This window comes from Mobula hypostoma, chromosome 5 (genome assembly GCF_963921235.1).
Source record: "Mobula hypostoma chromosome 5, sMobHyp1.1, whole genome shotgun sequence".
NCBI classification, from domain to species: Eukaryota; Metazoa; Chordata; class Chondrichthyes; order Myliobatiformes; family Myliobatidae; genus Mobula; species Mobula hypostoma.
The window spans coordinates 166172049-166191754 of NC_086101.1; the positions used below are offsets into that span (position 1 = coordinate 166172049).

Here is a 19706-nt window from a genome sequence, read left to right on the forward strand (position 1 = left end):
GAAGAACCCACCCCCACCCCGCAATTCTTCTGTACTCCAGCAAGTACAGGTCCACAGCCATCAAACGCTCCTCATACATAATCACTTTCATGATGAACAAGTTTTAAACATACCCAAAAATGCAGCCTTCTTGCCGTTCCAAAAAAATTGCAAGATTCACATAAGTAACGGAGCAACTGATCAACACCTGCACAGTATTGGAAATGGTCTGTAACCTAATGTAATCTGCTTATGTTTCTGGATAACACCAGACCTGGAAATGGACACCCCACTGGTTATTTTTCATCACTACACTTCGCACACTCTGTTTGAATGTTTAACCGCAAACAAAGCATTCCAGCAAAAAGCAGTCTAAATAAATTCTCAGGTGGGGGGGGGGGAATAAAGGAATCACCAGGAGATGATCTACAGTGGGAGGCTGAAATGGTCGTGGGCATGAAAAGAAGGTAGGTGACATTGCATGTGTTGCTCTTGATACAGAGGTGAGATATTCACTTTCACTGCCTTTCTGGGAACAGGAACACTTCCTTGCCATAAACCAGGCAACTGGCTTGGCCTGCCCTCCTCACCCCTTTACCACTCCCAGCTCCAGTGTCTGTACTACGGTAATGGAGGCTAGAAACTTGCCTTCTTCATCTGGTAAAAAACAGAAGCAGCACCGAGCTTCCTGTAAAACAAAAAGAAGTCACGTTGAATGCAACATTTAGAAAGCAGGGCTTTTGTCGTGTAGAACCAATTCATCCAAATGCAGAGTTTTGTTCAAAACAGTTTTTCCCTCCTTCCAGGATACATGTGCAGCAGGAAAGCAATGGACAATTCTACATCAATTGATTTTATGCCCGATAAATTGTCTTTCATACACAAAACCATTTTTTTTTGTTATTTTGTCACATGGGTCTGTCAGATTTATGCAAATCTCTGATGAAGAATCTTAGACTATATTTAAAGGACCCATAAGAAAAAACATTATAGACATTTTCGTGACTCTATGACATCATGGAACCCAAGTGAACCCTTATCCACATCCATCCTCAAAACCACAATCCCCCAAAAGTTCTTAATGCCTATATTTTGAACTGGGAAGTAAACAAGAACAGATTGCTAGAGTTCAACACTATGACAAAGTAAAGAGTTATGGCAGTAGCTGCAATGATTGCAGCCATTCAGGAAGGCAACCCATAACTATCCTCAGAATAGAAACATAGAAAACCTACAGCACAAAACAGTGCCGAACACGTCCTTACCCGAGAAATTACCTAGGGTTACCCATAACCCTCTATTTCTCTGAGCTCCATATACCTGTCCAGGAGTCTCTTAAAAGGCCCTATCATATCCACCTCCACCACCATCGCCGTCAGCCCATTCCACACACTCACCACTCTCTGCGTAAAAAACTTACCCCTGACATCTCGTCTGTACCTGCTTCCAAGCACCTTAAAACTGTGCCCTCTCGTGCTAGACATTTCAGCCCGGGGAAAAAGCCTCTGACTATCCACACAATCAATGCCTCTCATCTTATACAGAATAAGAGCTCGTCTTATTACTGCAAACCAGAACCATTTGATAATGAGCTTCACTTTCACACTGTAATCATCTCCAGTGTTAGTACATAACGAAAATAAACAATATAGCCCTTTATTCAAACATACTTCAAGTGACTGTAATGCCAGGGTTATTGCTTAAATGCCACTGCTGACAAATTGCTCCTCACTTTCAATTCCACATTACAGACTTTATTGTGCAAATGTTGAGTACTTTACACGGCACGCAACAGCAGCTGCAGTTTCAACAAACCCAATCTCACCCGGTCTAATTTGAACGCCTTCAGAGAAGTTTAGACCAAAACACTGTGTACACATGAAATTAAATATTTCCACCTAGTCCTCAAGGTAAATATTTTATAGGGAACAGGCTAATAAATTCCATCAAAATAATGTCAAAGATTTCTTTTTAAAACACACATCAATACTAGATTGTCACCATAAACTTGTCCAGAATATTTTTTTAGCAGTACAAGTTTACACAGAGGGAACAGCAAAGTGGACTACACTCGATTTTTCAGAGTTGCATATTTTTCTGAACCAATTCACTTTTAAGACAAGCAAAGGAGAGCAAATTAAATCCAACTCACTTTGGCCCACTTGCTAAAATTTGGTTAAAAACCAGATGGTCTTTCCTAAAAAGGATGCTAGGACAATTTTTCTAAAGTGAAGCAAACAGTTTATTTTTAAACCAAAATCTCCTAGTGTTTGCCATTATAATTTCAATACAGGATACCTTTCTAAACATGTCAAAAATCCGATCTTAGTATTTTAACAGAAGCTTATGTTCTGTTGGATTAAAACCTTAGCTCCATTAAATGGCTGGTGCATTTCTCTATAAATATTAACCATATAAAAAAATATGCCAGGCGTAAAGTATGTATACAGGGTAAGAAAATGAATAAGTGTTGGAACATTCAACCGGCAACGAACTAAAATCAACTGATGCACCGCCTAAGACGTGTTATTTTTACTCTGGCTAATGAAATAAATACTCACAGTTGGTTTAGCAGCTGAGGTGCTGCTCACCCCCAGGGTTATTGAGCTGGAACGTGTTGTAGAAGTTAGACTAAAAATGCGAATGGAAAAAAAAAGGCATTAAAAACTGGAGCTGCTCAAAGAACTATTTGGGAAGCCCACTTGGGAGACCATTTATTACAGATACCAACAGAACAACGTGTTTCCCACCCATCCACTCTGATAGGCTCCTTGGCTATAAGGGCATCAGTAGATTAAGAATAAAATGTTTTGCCATTCATCCATGTTATAGAGTCATACAGCATGGAAACAGGCCCTTCAGCCCATCTGGGCTATGCTAACCACAGCATTCTCCCAACTGGGCCTAGTTGCCCACATTTCAGCCCAGAGCTCTCCAAGTCCTCACCCTTTCACATGCCTCTCCAATGCTGCATTCGTCCTGGCCTCAATCACTTCCTCTGGTAGCTCATTCCAGATTCTTACCATCTTATGTGTAAAGAAGCTATTTCTCAGGTCTTTAAATCTCTCCCCCCTTATCTTGTATCTATATCTTCTAGTTTTGGACTCCCCAACCTTGAGGAACAGACTGTGAGTCACCCCATTGATCTCAGCTAGATCCTGTCTAATGCCTTCAAAGTTGACCTGCTCTAGTTCATGACTGTAACCTGTGCTTTTTGGGTTACTTATTTAATTGGGTTCTCTTTATCTAGTTTTAGGACTTGTGTGAAGATCTGATCACACTTTAGATCATATTCATGCAGAAACAGAGAAAATTCTACAAGGTTCACAAACTTTCTAGAACTACTGTAAATTCTGGAAGATCCTCCCAAATCCTTCTTCCCTCCCTTAAAATAATCCTAAACTTTTTCTCTTGGGCCAAGTCTCTGGTTGTCTGTGCCATTATACCCTTATGTGACTTGCTTGATAACTTTCCTGGCATATTCCTTTACATTAAAAGCTCTGTATAAATGGAAACAGCTGTTGTGGCAAAAAGCGGCTTCCCTGCCGTGTGGGTGTTACTTTGTGTCTTGATTGACCCTCCATATCTTTAAGTGTCCTGTTAGCAAAACACTCCTCTAAGTTCAAGTTCTGGCTAAACGGCAAGAGATGCTGGAATGCAAATATGGTCGTGCTTGAAGCTGGCAGCCAATAGAGTACTTGGCCTGCTCGGCTTTCCCTATGAATTGCTGAATATTAAGACGATCAGTCCCAGGACTATAACACCATCCAGATGTTGGCTTATTTGCTCTGAAAAGCAAAGTGCGGGATCAACATACCAGGCATACAGGACACAGCCATACATGATTATGGCTCCCAGCACAGACACAAGCTTGTCATCTGTTTGAAGACCGTTGCCCAGGAGTTGCGGAATGCATATTGTGGTGTTGATTCCATCCTTCATAACTGATGAGAAATTAAAAACGTTCAATTCCTCTAAATGTCACAGACAACAATTTTAAAGCAGGATTTGCAACGATCATTTTTTTGCCAAAATGTATGCTTACTATATTCTGCAGGTGTGTTGGCCAGTGACGAGAAAGTGAGATACATCACGTAACAGCTGATTACTCCAGACTGCAGGAGACCCGAGTTTGGCTGATCTGAAACAGAAAGCAAACAGAGCACTTTAAAAAAAAGGAGTTACTAGTAACAAGTGGTTAATTTGTAAAACAAAGCAGCTTTCATTATCTAAAACAAAATCCTATTCAAAATTGCCATCTGCTCACAGTTGCACTGGAGTTGGAGACGTGTATGTAAATTCAAAGCATTTTTAATTAACTCACAATCCACTAATGAGGCAGTGCTAATAAATAGACTCGCCTAGAAAACAAAGTACTTCAACAAAGTAACCACCACCAAGAATACAAGAAAGATCCAGCCTTCATTCTCTCAATGCATTTTATGAGCTTAGATGTTATAGAAGGGCTCAGATTTTACAGCGAGAAGAATTCAAGTCATAATTGTTCTTCAGCAAACTTGTTGACCCTCATTTTGTCCTTTTAATTCAATCAAATATTTCAAAATACAGTGTGTGTTAAACAAGATAGCAGCTGCTGAAATCTCTCACAGCCAATGGCCGACAGTTATGACAGCAAATGCAATGAGAAGTTCTTGCCACAGAAATAACTGGACCTCCAAAAGGGAATTTTCCTTGTCTGTCGTCATTGCTTTTGCAGCCCACAGCAAAATCTGGCACCAGCAGCTTCACCAGGCCATCTGATCAGATAATAAAAGTGACTAAAAATAAAAGTACTTCAAGAGCTGCTTTGCTATGCAAACACTCCAGTGGGACTTTGCCACTAAACAAAATGCACAATTAGTGAGAGAAGATTTGACAATTTCTGATTTATTTAATGATTTTGCATAAAGATTATGTTGAGTGAATAAAAAAAACTTCTTCTCACGGTGAGGTTGAAAAGACAAAAAAAAACTGAAGTACTTTTGAAAACAAATGTGAATGCATAACATGCATGCCTTTAGATGCCAGGTGTGTGGAGATTTAATGCTTAAGTAAATTCAATTGTTTGATTTTCCAGTCAAAATTGTACTTGAACATTTTGAACTGAAAATACAACCAGTTTGCAATATTGAACATTCAGTTAATAGGCCATAGAATCTCTGTTCCTCTTTCTGGCAGTGAAACAAACAGTTAAGTCCAAGGTTCAATAGTTAGCTGTGCTGAAACGGAAGTAAAGCACATGCTATCCATAACTAGTTATCTGGGCTACAAAAACAGTAAAGAAAGCAACAAACCACAGATGCTCCTAAATTAGAAAAAACATCAAATTTTGCACTGAGGCACTAGTTAAAGGGTAATTCTCTCAGCAAAAGTATGTTGATTTGATTACCTGCATTTACTGACAGAGCTCAAGCACAAATAGCTGTCCCCCAGAGGTCAGAGCGGGAAGCTAACAACCTCTTTAGGAGAGCAAGTTGAAGGTGAACCGTGTGGGCAGGAGGAGAATGCTGGAGGCACAGCAAGACCAAATAGTTGGGTGCTTGCAGGTGGGATGCCTTTGCATACCATCTACTCTTTCTGTAACCATATAAAAATTACAGCACGGAAACAGGCCATCTCGGCCCTTCTAGTCCGTGCCAAACTCTTACTCTCACCTAGTCCCACCGACCTGCACTAGGCCCATAACCCTCTATTCCTTTCCTGTCCATATATTTATCCAATTTAACTTTAGACGACAACTTCGAACCTGCCTCAACAACTTCTGCTGGAAACTTCTGTAGCTCGAAAAAAATTAAGTATTCTTATTTCCAAACTCGCGAAAAAAAATCCATTCAGACACTGCATTATTATGGGTGACCATGCTTGCTTCATCCTTAACAGTATCACAAAGCATACATAGTTAGATATTTTCATCTTCTTAGGCTTTCCCTTTCCTTTATTTTCATGTGACCTGATTCCATTTTTCAAGAAATGCTCAGGATTGTCACCAAGTGCTTCCCTATTGGACAACCATATTATCTTCCACAATGCCCAAGAACAGCTCATCTTCACCTCTTAAAAATTTCTTCCTTTGTGAATGGTGAAGCACTGTGGACTGAATCATGAACAAATTTGCCACAACACAATACAATTAGCCTTGCAATTTGACAGCAATGATGGAAAGGATTTTTTGTTTAAATTTAGGGGGAGGAGTAGACAACTTGCAGAGCAATTGGGAAATGCCCAGGGAACGGACCAACAAAACACAAAAAAAAAGAAGAGGCATATACCAGACATCTAGTGAAAGGCGAGGTCAACTCCTGTAACAGCAGCCGGACTGGTTTAACATCCTCTACAATAAGCCATCTGGCCCACTTCCATCTCCTCTAAATGCAGCCCATTGATAATAATGACAAGTGTTGTTATCAGATACCATGACAGCTGAAATAGCAAAGCCTGGCTGAAATGGGAGATGGCAAAATACAGAAAGAAAAGAAAATCTGCTTGCCAATATTATTGATGATAAATACAGGATAGTGGAAAAGTTAAAAGTTAAATCAATAAAGTGAAAAGAAAAGAAAGACCAAGAACAAACAAAAGCAAAATAGGTGCAGAGAGAAAGAATCCAGCCAGAACGTGTTTGCTTCAATACTTGCTTTTGGTACGGGGACAAATGAAAACACAATATTAACACGTTAAAGTATAGAAAGTTTAGATCAACTATTTACTAATGAGGAACAGTCTGAAAATATATTTTATGCATACTTAGAAACTTAACAATTTTCAGCAGTTAAAAGCAAGTCAGTCACGTATCAGTCCTGGTTAAGTTCAGAGCATCTTTGCAGCAGAGGTTATCTAGCCGCGCCCCCCCCCACAAAGTCCTGCTTGTTTTACGAAAAAGAATCCCATTCCCTGTCTCCTCCTCCCCCAGTTTGAATCAGCTATCTGTCCTATACCCATCGAATTTCTTTCTGAATATAATTCAATCATCTGCTTTCGTCACCCTTTCAGGTTGTGTATTCCAAATCACAATCTCATGTCAACTTTAGATCTTTTAGTAATCACCTTAAATACGGCTCTTGATTCTTTTGTCAATGAAGCAATTTCCCCACTTTCTTTTTCGTAAAAATGTTATGATTCAGAGCTCTTCTATTAAACTGTATCTCGATTACGCACTGCTTTAAAGAACACAAACTCTACAAAGATAAAAATAAATTCCCTTCCCCTCACCTTGTATTCCCCACTCTGGCCTCTCACCTGCCTATCTCCTCCCTGTGGGTCGTTTTCTCCTATGGTCTACTCTCGTGTCCTATCAGATTTCTTCTTCTCCAGCCATTTATCTGTCCCACCCACTTAGCCTCATCTATTATCTTCTGGCTCTCCACCTTCCTCCTCCCCCAACTTTTTTTTATTCTGGCATCTCCCCCCTTCCTTTTCAGTCCTGATAAAGGGTCTCGACCTGAAACGTCGACTGCTTATTCATTTCCATGGATGCTGCCTGACCTGCTGAGTTCCTTCAGCATTTTGGGTGTGTCACTTTAGATTTCCAGCATCTGCAGATTTTCTCCTCTTTATGTCCTGTCAATCCAGTCTGCCCTAATAACTGAAACCCCTCATTCCTGTGAGGGTGTTTTACAGATACACCCCAAGAATTTCCTCATGCAGGTCAGTTAATAACACAGACAGACATTTTTTAAAAATCGTAAGAAGAAATGTTAGTTTCGAACATTGGAGTCAAACTCACATTTCTGAACACAGGGTGTGATTGCTACCATGGAGACAATGAAGCAGAGACCAGTGTTGACACCCAGTAGTATCTTGTTTAACTTGCATCCATCAGGGTGGGTATAAAAGATCACCATTAGAACAACAGCAAGTATGGCGACCAGGTACAAAATGAACGTAACCAGGGCCAACGCAACGTACCAGCATTTGTTTTGTTCAGTTCCACCCCACCTATTATCAGACAAAAACAGGACACATGGTCAGTGGTCTTTTTAAATAGTACACAAGATGACAATGCTCATACATTATACCACACAAGTGGTGCCAGGTTTTGCAGTGTTTCCAAGCATAGGACATTCACTTGGTTGGTAGCTTTAGTTACACATGGTACTAGTCCCATTTTCAAAATGCCACATCTGTACTGGTCGGAAACTTTTAACACCATCATAGTGCCATATAACACAATGGAAGGTGTTCTCAGTGCAAAGCACTTGGCTGTTCTGGGACTGCTCGGTTGCAATGGGCAGCGTCACAACGATAAAGCCAAGGTGGCTGGTAGCCATGTCACCAAACAGCACAGCACATTACAGGCTTTTTGGCCCACTATGCTGTGCTGACCTTTTAACCCACTTTATACGACCATAAGATACAGTATAGGAACAGAATTAGGCTATTTGGCCCATCGAGTTTACTCTGCCATTTCAACATGGCTGATCCAATTTTCCTCTCTGACCCAATCTCCTGCCTTCCCCTTGTATCCCGTTATGCCCTGACCAATCAATAATTTATCAGTTTCTGCCTTGAATATACATAAAGACTTGACCTCCACAGCTGCCTATGGCAATGAATTCCACAGATTCACCACTCTGGCTAAAGAAATTCCTCCTCACCTTGGTTCTAAAAGGATGCTCCTCTATGCTGAGGCTGTGTCCTCTGGTCTTAAGCTCTCCCACCATAGGAAACACCCTCTCTACATCCACTCTGTCAAGGCCTTTCACCAATCAATAGGTTTCAGTTAGGTTATCTAACCCTTCTGTCCAACATTGCATACACTGGATGAATTCCTTCATCAATAACTATTTGGAACTAATAGTTTGATAGCACTATAGTACTACTTTTTACTGTTGGACTTCGGCCACATTCCACCGAGATGCAACACTTGGCAGCACGGGAGGTCATTCCTGCCTGTGGCCATCGAACGTGCAGCTCCTCCCATGGAGGGTCAGACACCCTGAGCCAATAGACTGGTCCTGGACTTAATTTCCATCTGGCATAGTTTGCATTTTGTTGTTTGATTGTTGGGGGTTTTTGTATTGCTATATTTACGCTCTATTCTTGGTTGGTGCGGCTGTATCAAAACCAAATTTCCCTCGGGATTAATAAAGTACATCTATCTATCTATCTACTATTGGTCGTGTTCTAAGTTATTCTGTATTTCATTTAAATATGCAATTTGTTACTCAGTTTGTCTTTTTTTTATACCTTTTTAAACTATTTTCATGAAACTCTGGTCAATTGGGGCAATCACTTTATTGGGCCAAAATGTACAAGTCCCGATGTACCCCAACTAACTGGAATCCACCGTACCAGTCCCCAACTGATTGAGAATTTCCCAACATTTGGCCGGCAGTGCTGAGTGGTTCAACCATTTTTATTCTCTCCATTTTAAACTACATGGAGCGGCTGAACAGTCATTCCAGGGGCAGTTCAAGTCGGGGTCACAGACTTTCACATTTGACCAGCATGTGGCTCAACCCAAAGGCAGAATATTTCCTCCCCTGAAGGAAATTGGTGAACCAGGTGGGCTTTCGCAACAATCCAGTAGTGAAGAAGTCTATTAAGAAAAGTGATTACAAAGTTAAGCTTTTATATCAAGTTCAAGAGTGACAAAGACTTCAGTTTCATATTGGATTAGATTTAAAAAAAACACTAGTTATAGAAGTTAGAGAGGTAACTTGGGAAAATGAATTGGGAAGTTAGATTATGTTTGCCATTCAGAGATTCACGGTTCCTAAAAACTGAGAACTCACCAAGTCTTGTTCCATTTATGTGCAAACTCCACCAGCAGTATGAGCTGGATTAAGATGAAGAGGAAGGCTCCAGCAGCAGCAATGTACAACCAGGCTGTGCTCAACAAAGCAAAGCAAACTATTAGCATGCACAACGGCCAGCCCGCTGAGGCAAAACACTCACATTTTTTTTGCTTCAGAAGTATAGCATTCATTTCACCAATGTTCGGTTTACCAACTAGTTAAAACACAGTGTGCCCTGGAATTTCCCTCATCAGGTCTTTGCAGTTAAGTGCCAGATAGCCTCAATTTTGCAACTTTAGCCCTTTTATTCTGCAAATTTTTGGTTGTGGAACCCAGTAACACTACAAGACACAAGGGTTTTTATTAACAAATCAGATTGAGCAGCTAGAGGATAAACCGAGGTACATAATGAGAAATAATACAATAAAGTGACATTAAAGTTAAAAATATACTTGATCTTAATTTTTCTTACAAAATATCAATGGAATAACTGAAATAATACCCACACTATTCTTAGTTAATCTCAACATCAAACAGATTGCTTGACAATAATTAGAATAACAATTTAAAGAATATTTATGTTGTAATGACAATACTTATATAGCTGTTATGAATTAACACATTTGACATTCTAGGGACTTTTGAAGATACCATGCAATCCCTAATGAATCACTCTCTCACTCCTGAACCGATAATCGGCTACCTCACAATCCATCACACAGGTACATGGGCAGGAGAGATTTAGAGAGCTGTGGGCAACACAGAACAATTGAGTTGAACCAGAAGGCCTGTTTGCATGCTAAGTACCTGCATCATTTTCTCATTTTTGCTTTCTGCCGCAATAGGTCTATAGTGGACGTAATCTCACAGGCTATCTACTCTTACTTGGAGCACCTAGCGCCAATGTCATATTTACGCTTGCTGACGACACTGCTGTTGTTGGCTGAATTAGAGCTGGTGATGAATCAACATATATAGAAGGGAGATTGAAAATCTGACTGAGTGGTACCATAAGAGCAACCCCTCGCTCAATGTCAGTAAGACCAAGGAGATGATTATTGACTTTAGGGGGAGCAAATTAGAGGTCCATGAGCCAGTCCTCATCAGGGGAAATCAGAGGTGGAGAGGGTCAGTGAAGCACCTTCAATAACTCCAAAAGACTGAAGTAGGGCAAATACTGAAAGGCTTTTATTCGCAGTAAAACGTGACCTCCATGCTGAGTGTCTGCCCCTGGTCTGAGGGGGAGGAGCAGGGCGAAATCGCCTTTATTCAGGGATCTGTGGGAGATGGTTTACCACAGTCAGCAAATTTAAATTCCTCTATTATTATTTCACAGGACCTGTCCTGCACACAAATGCAAGTATGAAGAAAGCAAGGCAGTGCCTCTACTTCGTTAGAAGTCAGCATGACATCTAAAACTCTGACAAACTTCTATAGATGTGTAGTGGAGAGTATATCGAGTGGTTGCATCACAGCCTGGAATGGAAACACCAATGCCCTTGAATGGAAAATCCAACAAAAAGTAGTGGTGATGGCCTAGCCCATCAGGGGTAGAGCCCTCCCAGCATTGAGCACACCTACACGGAGGGCTGTTGCAGTAAAGCAGCATCCATCATCAATGGCCCCCACTAGCCAAGTCATGCTCTCTTCTCACTGCTGCCATCCAGAAGGTGGTTCAGGAGCCTTGGGTCTCACACCGCCAGGTTCAGGGACAGTTATTACCCCTCAACCATCAGGCTCTTGAATCAGAGAGGATAACTTCACTTGCCCCATCACTGAATTGTTCTCACAACCTGAGAGCTCACTTTTAATGACTCTATCATGTTTTTGATTTTTATTGCTAATTTATTATGATAATTTATTTTATCTTTTGTATTTGCACAGTCTGTTGTTTTTTGCACATTGTTTGTTTGTCTGCCCTTTTGGGTGCAGCCTTTCATTGAATTTACTGAGTATGTGTGCAAGAAAACCAATCTAAAGATTGTGTAAAGTGATTTATACTACTTAGATAATAAATTGACTTCGAACAATCTGCTGTTTAATCAATTACAGCTCAGTGTTCAGAACTATCATCTCCTCAGTATTAACCACCAAGCTTATAAACATGGGCCTCTGCATCACCCTTTGCATCTGGAGCCTTGACTTCCTTATCAGGAGCTCAGAGTCAGTGCAGAATGATGGTAACATTTCCTTGATGACGATCAGCACTGGAGCACCACAAGCAGACAGGCTTAGCTCACTGCCCTACTCTCGCTATACTCGCAACTGTGTGGCTAGGCACAGCTCACACAACATCTAGAAATTTGCAGATGTTGTTGGTAACATCTCAGAAGGCAATGAAGTGGTGTGCAGGAATGTGATAGATAAATCGGTTCGATGGTGTCACAACAACCTTGTACTCAACCTCAGCAAAACCAAGGAGTTGATTGTGGACTGCAAGTTAGGAGAACACACACCAGCCCTCATTGAGGGGTCAGAATTGGGAAGGGTGAGCACCTTCAAATTCCTGGGTTTCAACAACTTAATTGATCAGTCTGAGTCAACACATTGATCCAATCCCAAACAAAGCATGCAAGTAGTTCTACTTCATTAGCTTGATAAGATCTGATAACATCAAAGACTGGCAAATTTCTACATATGCACAGTGGAGAAGAGCATTCTGGCTAGTTGCATCATGACCAGGTATGAGGCTCCAATGCACAGGATTGCAGAACAGGCTGCAAAGGGTTGTAACTGAGCCGATCCCATCACTGGCACAATCCTCTGACCATTAAGGACAACTTCAAAAGATGATGCCTCAATGAGGCAGTATAGATCAAGGACCCTCACCCTCTGGGACATGCCCTCTTCCTGCTATTAACAACAGGGAGGAGGTACAGGAGCCTGAAGATACACTCAATGATTCAGGAACAGCTTCCCCTCCATAATCAGATTTTTGAAATGTCTATAAACACCACCTCATTATTCCTTTATTTGCATTATTTAGTAATTTATAGTAATTTTGTCTATGTAGCATATAGTTGCCACAAAACAAATTTCATGTCATGAGATAATAAACCCAATTCTGATTTTATTTCAGATTTCCAGCGTCTGCTGAATTTTGTTTTACAGCAGCGAATGGTCACCACCTACACAGTTAGTTTCTGAATTACTGCCGAAGGTGCCACATAATCAGGGTACTCCCACAGGAATCTTGGGTTGAACATACCATGTCCAATGACCCAGGGGCACACATATATTAGCAGACATCCCACCCTGCAAAAACTCATTTCAGGGAGGTAGCACCATCAATTTGCGGGAGACTCCCGGAACTTCCTGGACAGGTGGGATGTCTGCAATAGAGTAGCTCCTGAGCAGCTGGTCAGCTAGTTTAAATAACGTTAGCTATGCTAATGAACGAATGACACCTGTTAAACTCACCTCAACATGTCTTTTACAGTCATTCGGGCAATAGAAAAGTCACTGTTGCAAACAGTGCAGCGAGTAACAGTGTCACTATTTTTGACCCCTATTAGTACACTGTAGTGTAGTCTGGGGTGACGGACGTTTTACATTTTCTTTTTTTGGATCTCTCTCTCTCTCTCTCCCCCCCTTCCAAAAAAAATTGATTTCCGGGACATTGTATATAATTTGCGGGCATCAGGGAGCCATTATTAATATGCGGGAGACTCCCAGAACTTCCGGGAGAGGTGGGATATCGGTATTAGTATTTAAGGGAATGCTGCATGTCTAAGAAGTTTTTGTTGGAGAACCTGCTCTCATAATTCAGCTTTAGTACATATAGTTGCAGAAATCTTAGCAAGTTTGTTGCTGGGCATTTTGTAGATTTTGCATACTGTAGCTGCACTTTTAATATTGATGTGGGAAATGAATGGTGTGCAAATCAGGCCAAATACTTGCCTCGTGTGGAGCATCACCTGAGATGCACTCATCCAGGCAAGTGGACAGTATCCCATAAGGCACAGAAACAGAATTGGGCCATTTAACCCATAGGGTCTCCTCCATATTCAATCATTGCTGGTTTATTATCCTTCTTCATCCTATTCTCCTGCCTTCTCCCCATATCCTTTGACACCCTTATTAATCAAGAATCTATCAACCTTCAACTAAATATACCCAATGACTTGGCCTCCACAGCTGTCAATGGCAATGAATTTCATAGATCCATCACCCTCTGGCTCGAGGATAATGTGACACACGACGCCGTCCCATCAAACAGCTTGTGCTTTGCAGATATAGCAAAGATTTTGTGGGTATGAAGACACCCTGGCCTCTGACCAGCTCTTCTCACCATTTACACATTTCTGGTCAAAACTACACTGTAATCTCCTGCCTGCACACAATGAAAAGTGCTGAGGTCATGTCTGCATTTGCAAAGTGGGTGTAAATGATCCACTGCATGACCCAAGAATAAGCAGGGGAACTATGAATAATCCTTCTAAATCACATTTAAACTTTATATCATGTTACATACATTATATAACAGTATTCATTATGGGAATATGAAGTTTGAGGTTGAAAGTGAGCTATTTATTTCATGAATGCATTCACGTACTCTAAGTGAAAGAAGGGGCACCTCGTTATCTGTTTTTCTTCTAACACTGAGGAAGGAGCTCACTCAAATCTATGGTGGCTCTCAGAATAATCCCACTCCACACTTATTTCACTATAAACTATTTTGTCACATGTCCACCAACATTCCCCATTATCCTACCAGATACTACAGTACTTAAATTACCTACCAGCCATCTTTGTGATGAGGGAAGAAACTGGAGCCCTGAACTTTCCATGTGGTTGCAGGGAGAATGTGGCAACTCCATACAGACGGCACTCAATCTCAGGATCAAAGCCAGGGCCTTGAAATTCTGCAATAAGAACTCTAACTGCTCCTAAACATAAATGCCAAATAAACTAATTCAACTTGTCCCCCAAAATCTTCAGCCTCCACCTGAAAAAACAGATGTCAATGTGACCAGCAGGACTGTTTCACTATACCGATGTCGAAGCCCAAATTTTTCTGTTCAAGTCTCTGGAAAGGGACTTAAACTTGTCAATTTCGTACTTGGGAATGAATGTTTTTTTCCCTCTTGACTTTTAGAGCAGGGTAGAGAGCAAAGGCACAGAGAGACTGAAATAACAAAGATGTTGCCAGGACTTGAGGAACTGAGTTATAGGGAAAGGTTGAGTAGGTTAGGACTTATTCCTTGAAGCGTAAGAGAATGAGGGGAGATCTTATAGATGCTTACAAAATTATAGACAGTGTAAATGCAAGCAAGCTTTTTCCACTGAGGTTTGGTGAGATTAGAACAGGGTTATAGATTTGGGAGTGAAAGATGAAATATTTAAGGGGAACCAGAGGGGGATTTTCTTCACTTACGAGGGTGGTGCAAATGTGGAATAAACTTCCACTGGAGGTGTGAATGCAGAATTTAAGAAAAGCTTGGATAGGTACATGGATGAGAAGCGTATGGAGGGCCATTGGCTGAATGCAGGGAGATGAGACTCGGCAAAAGCTAAACAGCTCAACATACACTGAGTGGAAGATTGAAATGACGAATCAGTGACATAAAGGATCAATGCTAAGCAACCAAATCAAAAAAAAAAGACACTGATTAAGTTAAAAGAAAACATTCTGTAACTATCAAGCTCACACTCAAAAAAACAACTGCATTTTCAGGGAAGTTTGACAAAGTTTGCAGTGAAGCATGTGACAAGACTAGCACAACAGGCTAAGACAGCCTTTTCGCTTTAGGATGTTGTTCTAATGAACCTAGGCAGAGCTGAGCTACTGATCGACAATTCCCCCTTTGCTTAATGTAAAGCAAAATATAGGACTACTGATTTTGATAATCTGTGCACATGGAATAATCTTCCTTAAATATAATAGCCAGTCAAAAAATAACATTTTGAAACATAGCTTTCCCTCAAATCCGATCAGACTAGCATTTTGTATGGTTGAGAATTACTGCTATTTTTGTAAGCAGTGATTTAGAAATGTGCAGAGTAGACTCGCTGGGACACTGGTATGTTGCCTGATAAAGAGGTCTTTCTTATGGGGGGGGCGGTTGAGGGAAACGAGGGATCAGTTTAGTCGAGAAATTGGATAGATAGGCTGATTTTGTGTTGCCTGCAGCAAAAGAAGATGAGGTGATTGAAGATTGGTAGAGATATACAGAATTATAAGAGGCAAGGACAGGGCAGGATAAGACCATAAGACCTACGAGCAGAATTAGGCCCATTGAGTCTAATTGAGTCCATTGAGTCCATTCAGCCCATTGAGTCTGCCCACCATTCCATCATGGCTGATCCCGAGTCCCACTCAGCCCCATACACCTGCCTTCTCGCCATTTCATTTGATGCCCTGATTTATCAGCAAACGATCAATTTCTGCCTTAAACACACCCACGAACTTGGCCTCCACCAGTCTGTGGTAGAGCATTCCACAGATTCACTGCTCTCTGGCTAAAAAAATTCCTCCTTACCTCTGTTCTAAAAGGCCACCCCTCTATTTTGAGGCTGTGCCCTCTAGTTCTGGATACCCCCACCAGAGGAAACATCCTCTCCACATCCACCCCATCTAGTCCTTTCAAGATTTGGTAGGCTTCAATGAGATTCCCCCCCATTCTTCTAAATTCCAGTGAGTACTGGCCCAAAGCTGCCAAACGCTCCTCATACGTTAACCCCTTCATTCCTGGAATCATCCTTGTGAACCTCCTCTGGACTCTCTCCAACGACAAAACATCCTTTCTGAGATATGGGGCCCAAAACTGTTGACAATACTCCAAGTGCAGCCTGACTAGTGTCTTATAAAGGCTCAGCATTATCTCCTTGTCTTTATATTCTATTCCCCTTGAAAAAAATGCCAACATTGCAATTCTTCTTTACCACAGACTTAACCTGTAAATTAACCTTCTGGGAGTCTTACACGAGGACTCCCAAGTCCCTCTGCACCTCTGATGTTTCAGCCTTCTCCCCATTTAGATAATAGTCCACACTATTATGTCATACATAACACTGTATTCCATCTGCCACATTTTTGTCCTGACGAAGGGTCTCGGCCTGAAACGGTCCTGACAAAGGGTCTCGGCCTGAAACGTCGACTGCGCCTCTTCCTATAGATGCTGCCTGGCCTGCTGCATTCACCAGCAACTTTGATGTGTGTTGCTTGAATTTCCAGCATCTGCAGAATTCCTGTTGTTTGCCACATTTTTGCCCATTCTTCCAATCTGTCCAAGTCCTGCTGTAGACCTCTCCATGTGCATCAGGATCAAGAAATTGAGGAGGACTAAAAGGGGACCTGGTGGAGGAAAGCTTTATTAGAGAGAAAAAAAAAGTTGTTGAAATCGGGAACTTGCTATCAGAGAAGGTGGTGGAATCTAGCACAGTGACTATGTGAGAGACATTGAAACACGCACCTGAGTAAGCAAAGCAAAGAAGGAAAGAGACTCAATGCAGTTAAATGGAATTAACGCACATGGGTAAAAGGTTGGCATGGACACGACAGGCCACTGGGCCAGTTTCTATGCTGTACAACTATGATTTTAGCATGAGGTCAAAGTAAAACTTACGGACTGCAGGGAAATGTTAACTCATTAAAATTCACAGTTAACCAACATCTATACCGCATATTGACAGATGTCTCATTGTTTTCAGTTTTTTTTAAATAACACAGTCACATGAAAGAGACAAAGCACTTTCTATCCTTCAGAATCAATGAACTTAAGTCACCAGCACAGCTGACAGAGAATAAGGCACCAAGAGACTCTTGTAATAGGTGGATGCAGCCCAAGAGACTAACTCTTGTAACAACATACATCAAAGTTGCTGGTGAACGCAGCAGGCCAAGCAGCATCTATAGGAAGAGGCGCAGTCGACGTTTCAGGCCGAGACCCTTCGTCAGGACTAACTCTTGTGCTTTGTTGGTTCAAGTGTTTTTTTCATTCAGAAAAATAAACCCTATTATTATTCCAGAAGACTTGCATCATTGCTAGTCTATATACCACAATCACAATCCAACCAGTGGAACAAAACCAGCTCAATAATGGCAAGCTTGCACAATCCAAAATCCCTACTGGTAAGAGGAATCCTGTGTGGTTGGGCTGCACAGCAATTCAGTTCTTAACTTTAACTTTAGTGTGTTCACTTACAGGGACCTGTAGCTTACCACAAAGACCATAAGATACAGAAGCAGAATTAGGCCATTTGGCCCATCGAGTCTGCTCCGCCATTTCATCGTGGCTGATCCATTTTTCTTCTCAGTCCCAATCACTTGCCTTCTCCCCATATCCCTTCATGCCTTGACCAGTCAAGATTCTAACAATCTTGACCTTAAATATACATAAAGACTTGGCCTCCATAGCTGCCTCTGGCAAAAAATTCTGTAGATTCACCACTCTCATGGCTTAAAAAAAAAATTCCTCCTTATCTCCATTCCAAAAGAATGCCCTTCTATTCTGAAGCTGTGTCTTCTGGTCTTAAGACTCTCCCACCATAGGAAACATTCTCTCCATATCCACTCTATCAAGGCCTTTCACCATTCGATAGATTTCAATCAGAACACCAAGCAACACACATAAAAGTTGCTGGTGAACGCAGCAGGCCAGGCAGCATCTCTAGGAAGAGCTACAGTCGATGTTTCGGGCAGAGACCCGTCGTCAGGACTAACTGAAAGAAGAGCTAGTAAGAGATTTCAAGTAGGAGGGGGAGGGGGAGATCCAAAATGATAGAAGACAGGAGGGAGAGGGATGGAGCCAAGAGCTGGACAGGTGATTGGCAAAAGGGATATGAGAGGATCATGGGACAGGAGGCCTAGGGAGAAAGAAAAGGGGGAGGGGGAGAAAAGCCCAGAGGATGGGCAAGGGGTATAGTCAGAGGGACAGAGGGAGAAAAAAGAGAGTGAGAGAAAGAATGTGTGTATAAAAATAAGTAACAGATGGGGTACGAGGGGGAGGTGGGGCCTAGCGGAAATTTGAGAAGTCAATGTTCATGCCATCAGGTTGGAGGCTACCCAGACGGAATGTAAGGTGTTGTTCCTCCAACCCGAGTGTGGCTTCATCTTTACAGTAGAGGAGGCCATGGACAGACATATCAGGATGGGAATGGGATGTGGAATTAAAATATGTAGCCACTGGGAGATCCTGCTTTCTCTGGCGGACAGAGCGTAGGTGTTCAGCAAAACGATCTCCTAGTCTGTGTCGGGTCTCGCCGATATATAGAAGGCCACATCGGGAGAGATGCTGCCTGGCCTGCTGCGTTCACCAGCAACTTTTATGTGTATTGCTGACAGGATAACAGGAGTGAAGGTAGGACTGATTAGAGATAAAGGTGGGAAGATGTGCCTGGAGGCTGTAGAAGTGAGCGAGGTCCTCAATGAATACTTCTCTTCGGTATTCACCAATGAGAGGGAACTTGATGATGGTGAGGACAATATGAGTGAGGTTGATGTTCTGGAGCATGTTGATATTAAGGGAGAGGAGGTGTTGGAGTTGTTAAAATATATTAGGACGGATAAGTCCCCGGGGTCTGATGGAATATTCCCCAGGCTGCTCCATGAGGCGAGGGAAAAGATTGCTGAGCCTCTGGCTAGGATCTTTATGTCCTTGTTGTCCACGGGCATGGTACTGGAGGATTAGAGGGAGGCGAATGTTATCCCCTTGTTCAAAAAAGGTAGTAGGGCTAGTCCGGGTAATTATAGACCAGTGAGCCTTACGTCTGTGGTAGGAAAGCTGTTGGAAAAGATTCTTGGAGATAGGATCTCTGGGCATTTAGAGAATCATGGTCTGATCAGGGACAGTCAGCATGGCTTTGTGAAGGGCAGATCGTGTCTAACAAGCCTGATAGAGTTCTTTGAGGAGGTGACCAGGCATATAGATGAGGGTAGTGCAGTGGATGTGATCTATATGGATTTTAGTAAGGCATTTGACAAGGTTCCACACGGTAGGCTTATTCAGAAAGTTAGAAGGCATGGGATCCAGGGAAGTTTGGCCAGGT

The 19706-nt window shown here is 41.8% G+C and overlaps 1 protein-coding gene across 1 annotated transcript in view; it reads right to left on the reverse strand.

The window, feature by feature from the left end:
• serinc5 (serine incorporator 5) overlaps positions 1-19706 on the reverse strand; it is a 94106-nt gene that overhangs the window by 12418 nt on the left and 61982 nt on the right. Inside the window, exons 5-10 of the mRNA XM_063049338.1 lie at positions 9714-9807; positions 7703-7914; positions 4025-4120; positions 3797-3923; positions 2541-2610; positions 628-667 (exon numbers count right to left, since the gene is read on the reverse strand). Coding sequence (XP_062905408.1) covers positions 628-667; positions 2541-2610; positions 3797-3923; positions 4025-4120; positions 7703-7914; positions 9714-9807 — 639 coding nt within the window. The remainder of the gene's footprint in view (positions 1-627; positions 668-2540; positions 2611-3796; positions 3924-4024; positions 4121-7702; positions 7915-9713; positions 9808-19706) is intronic.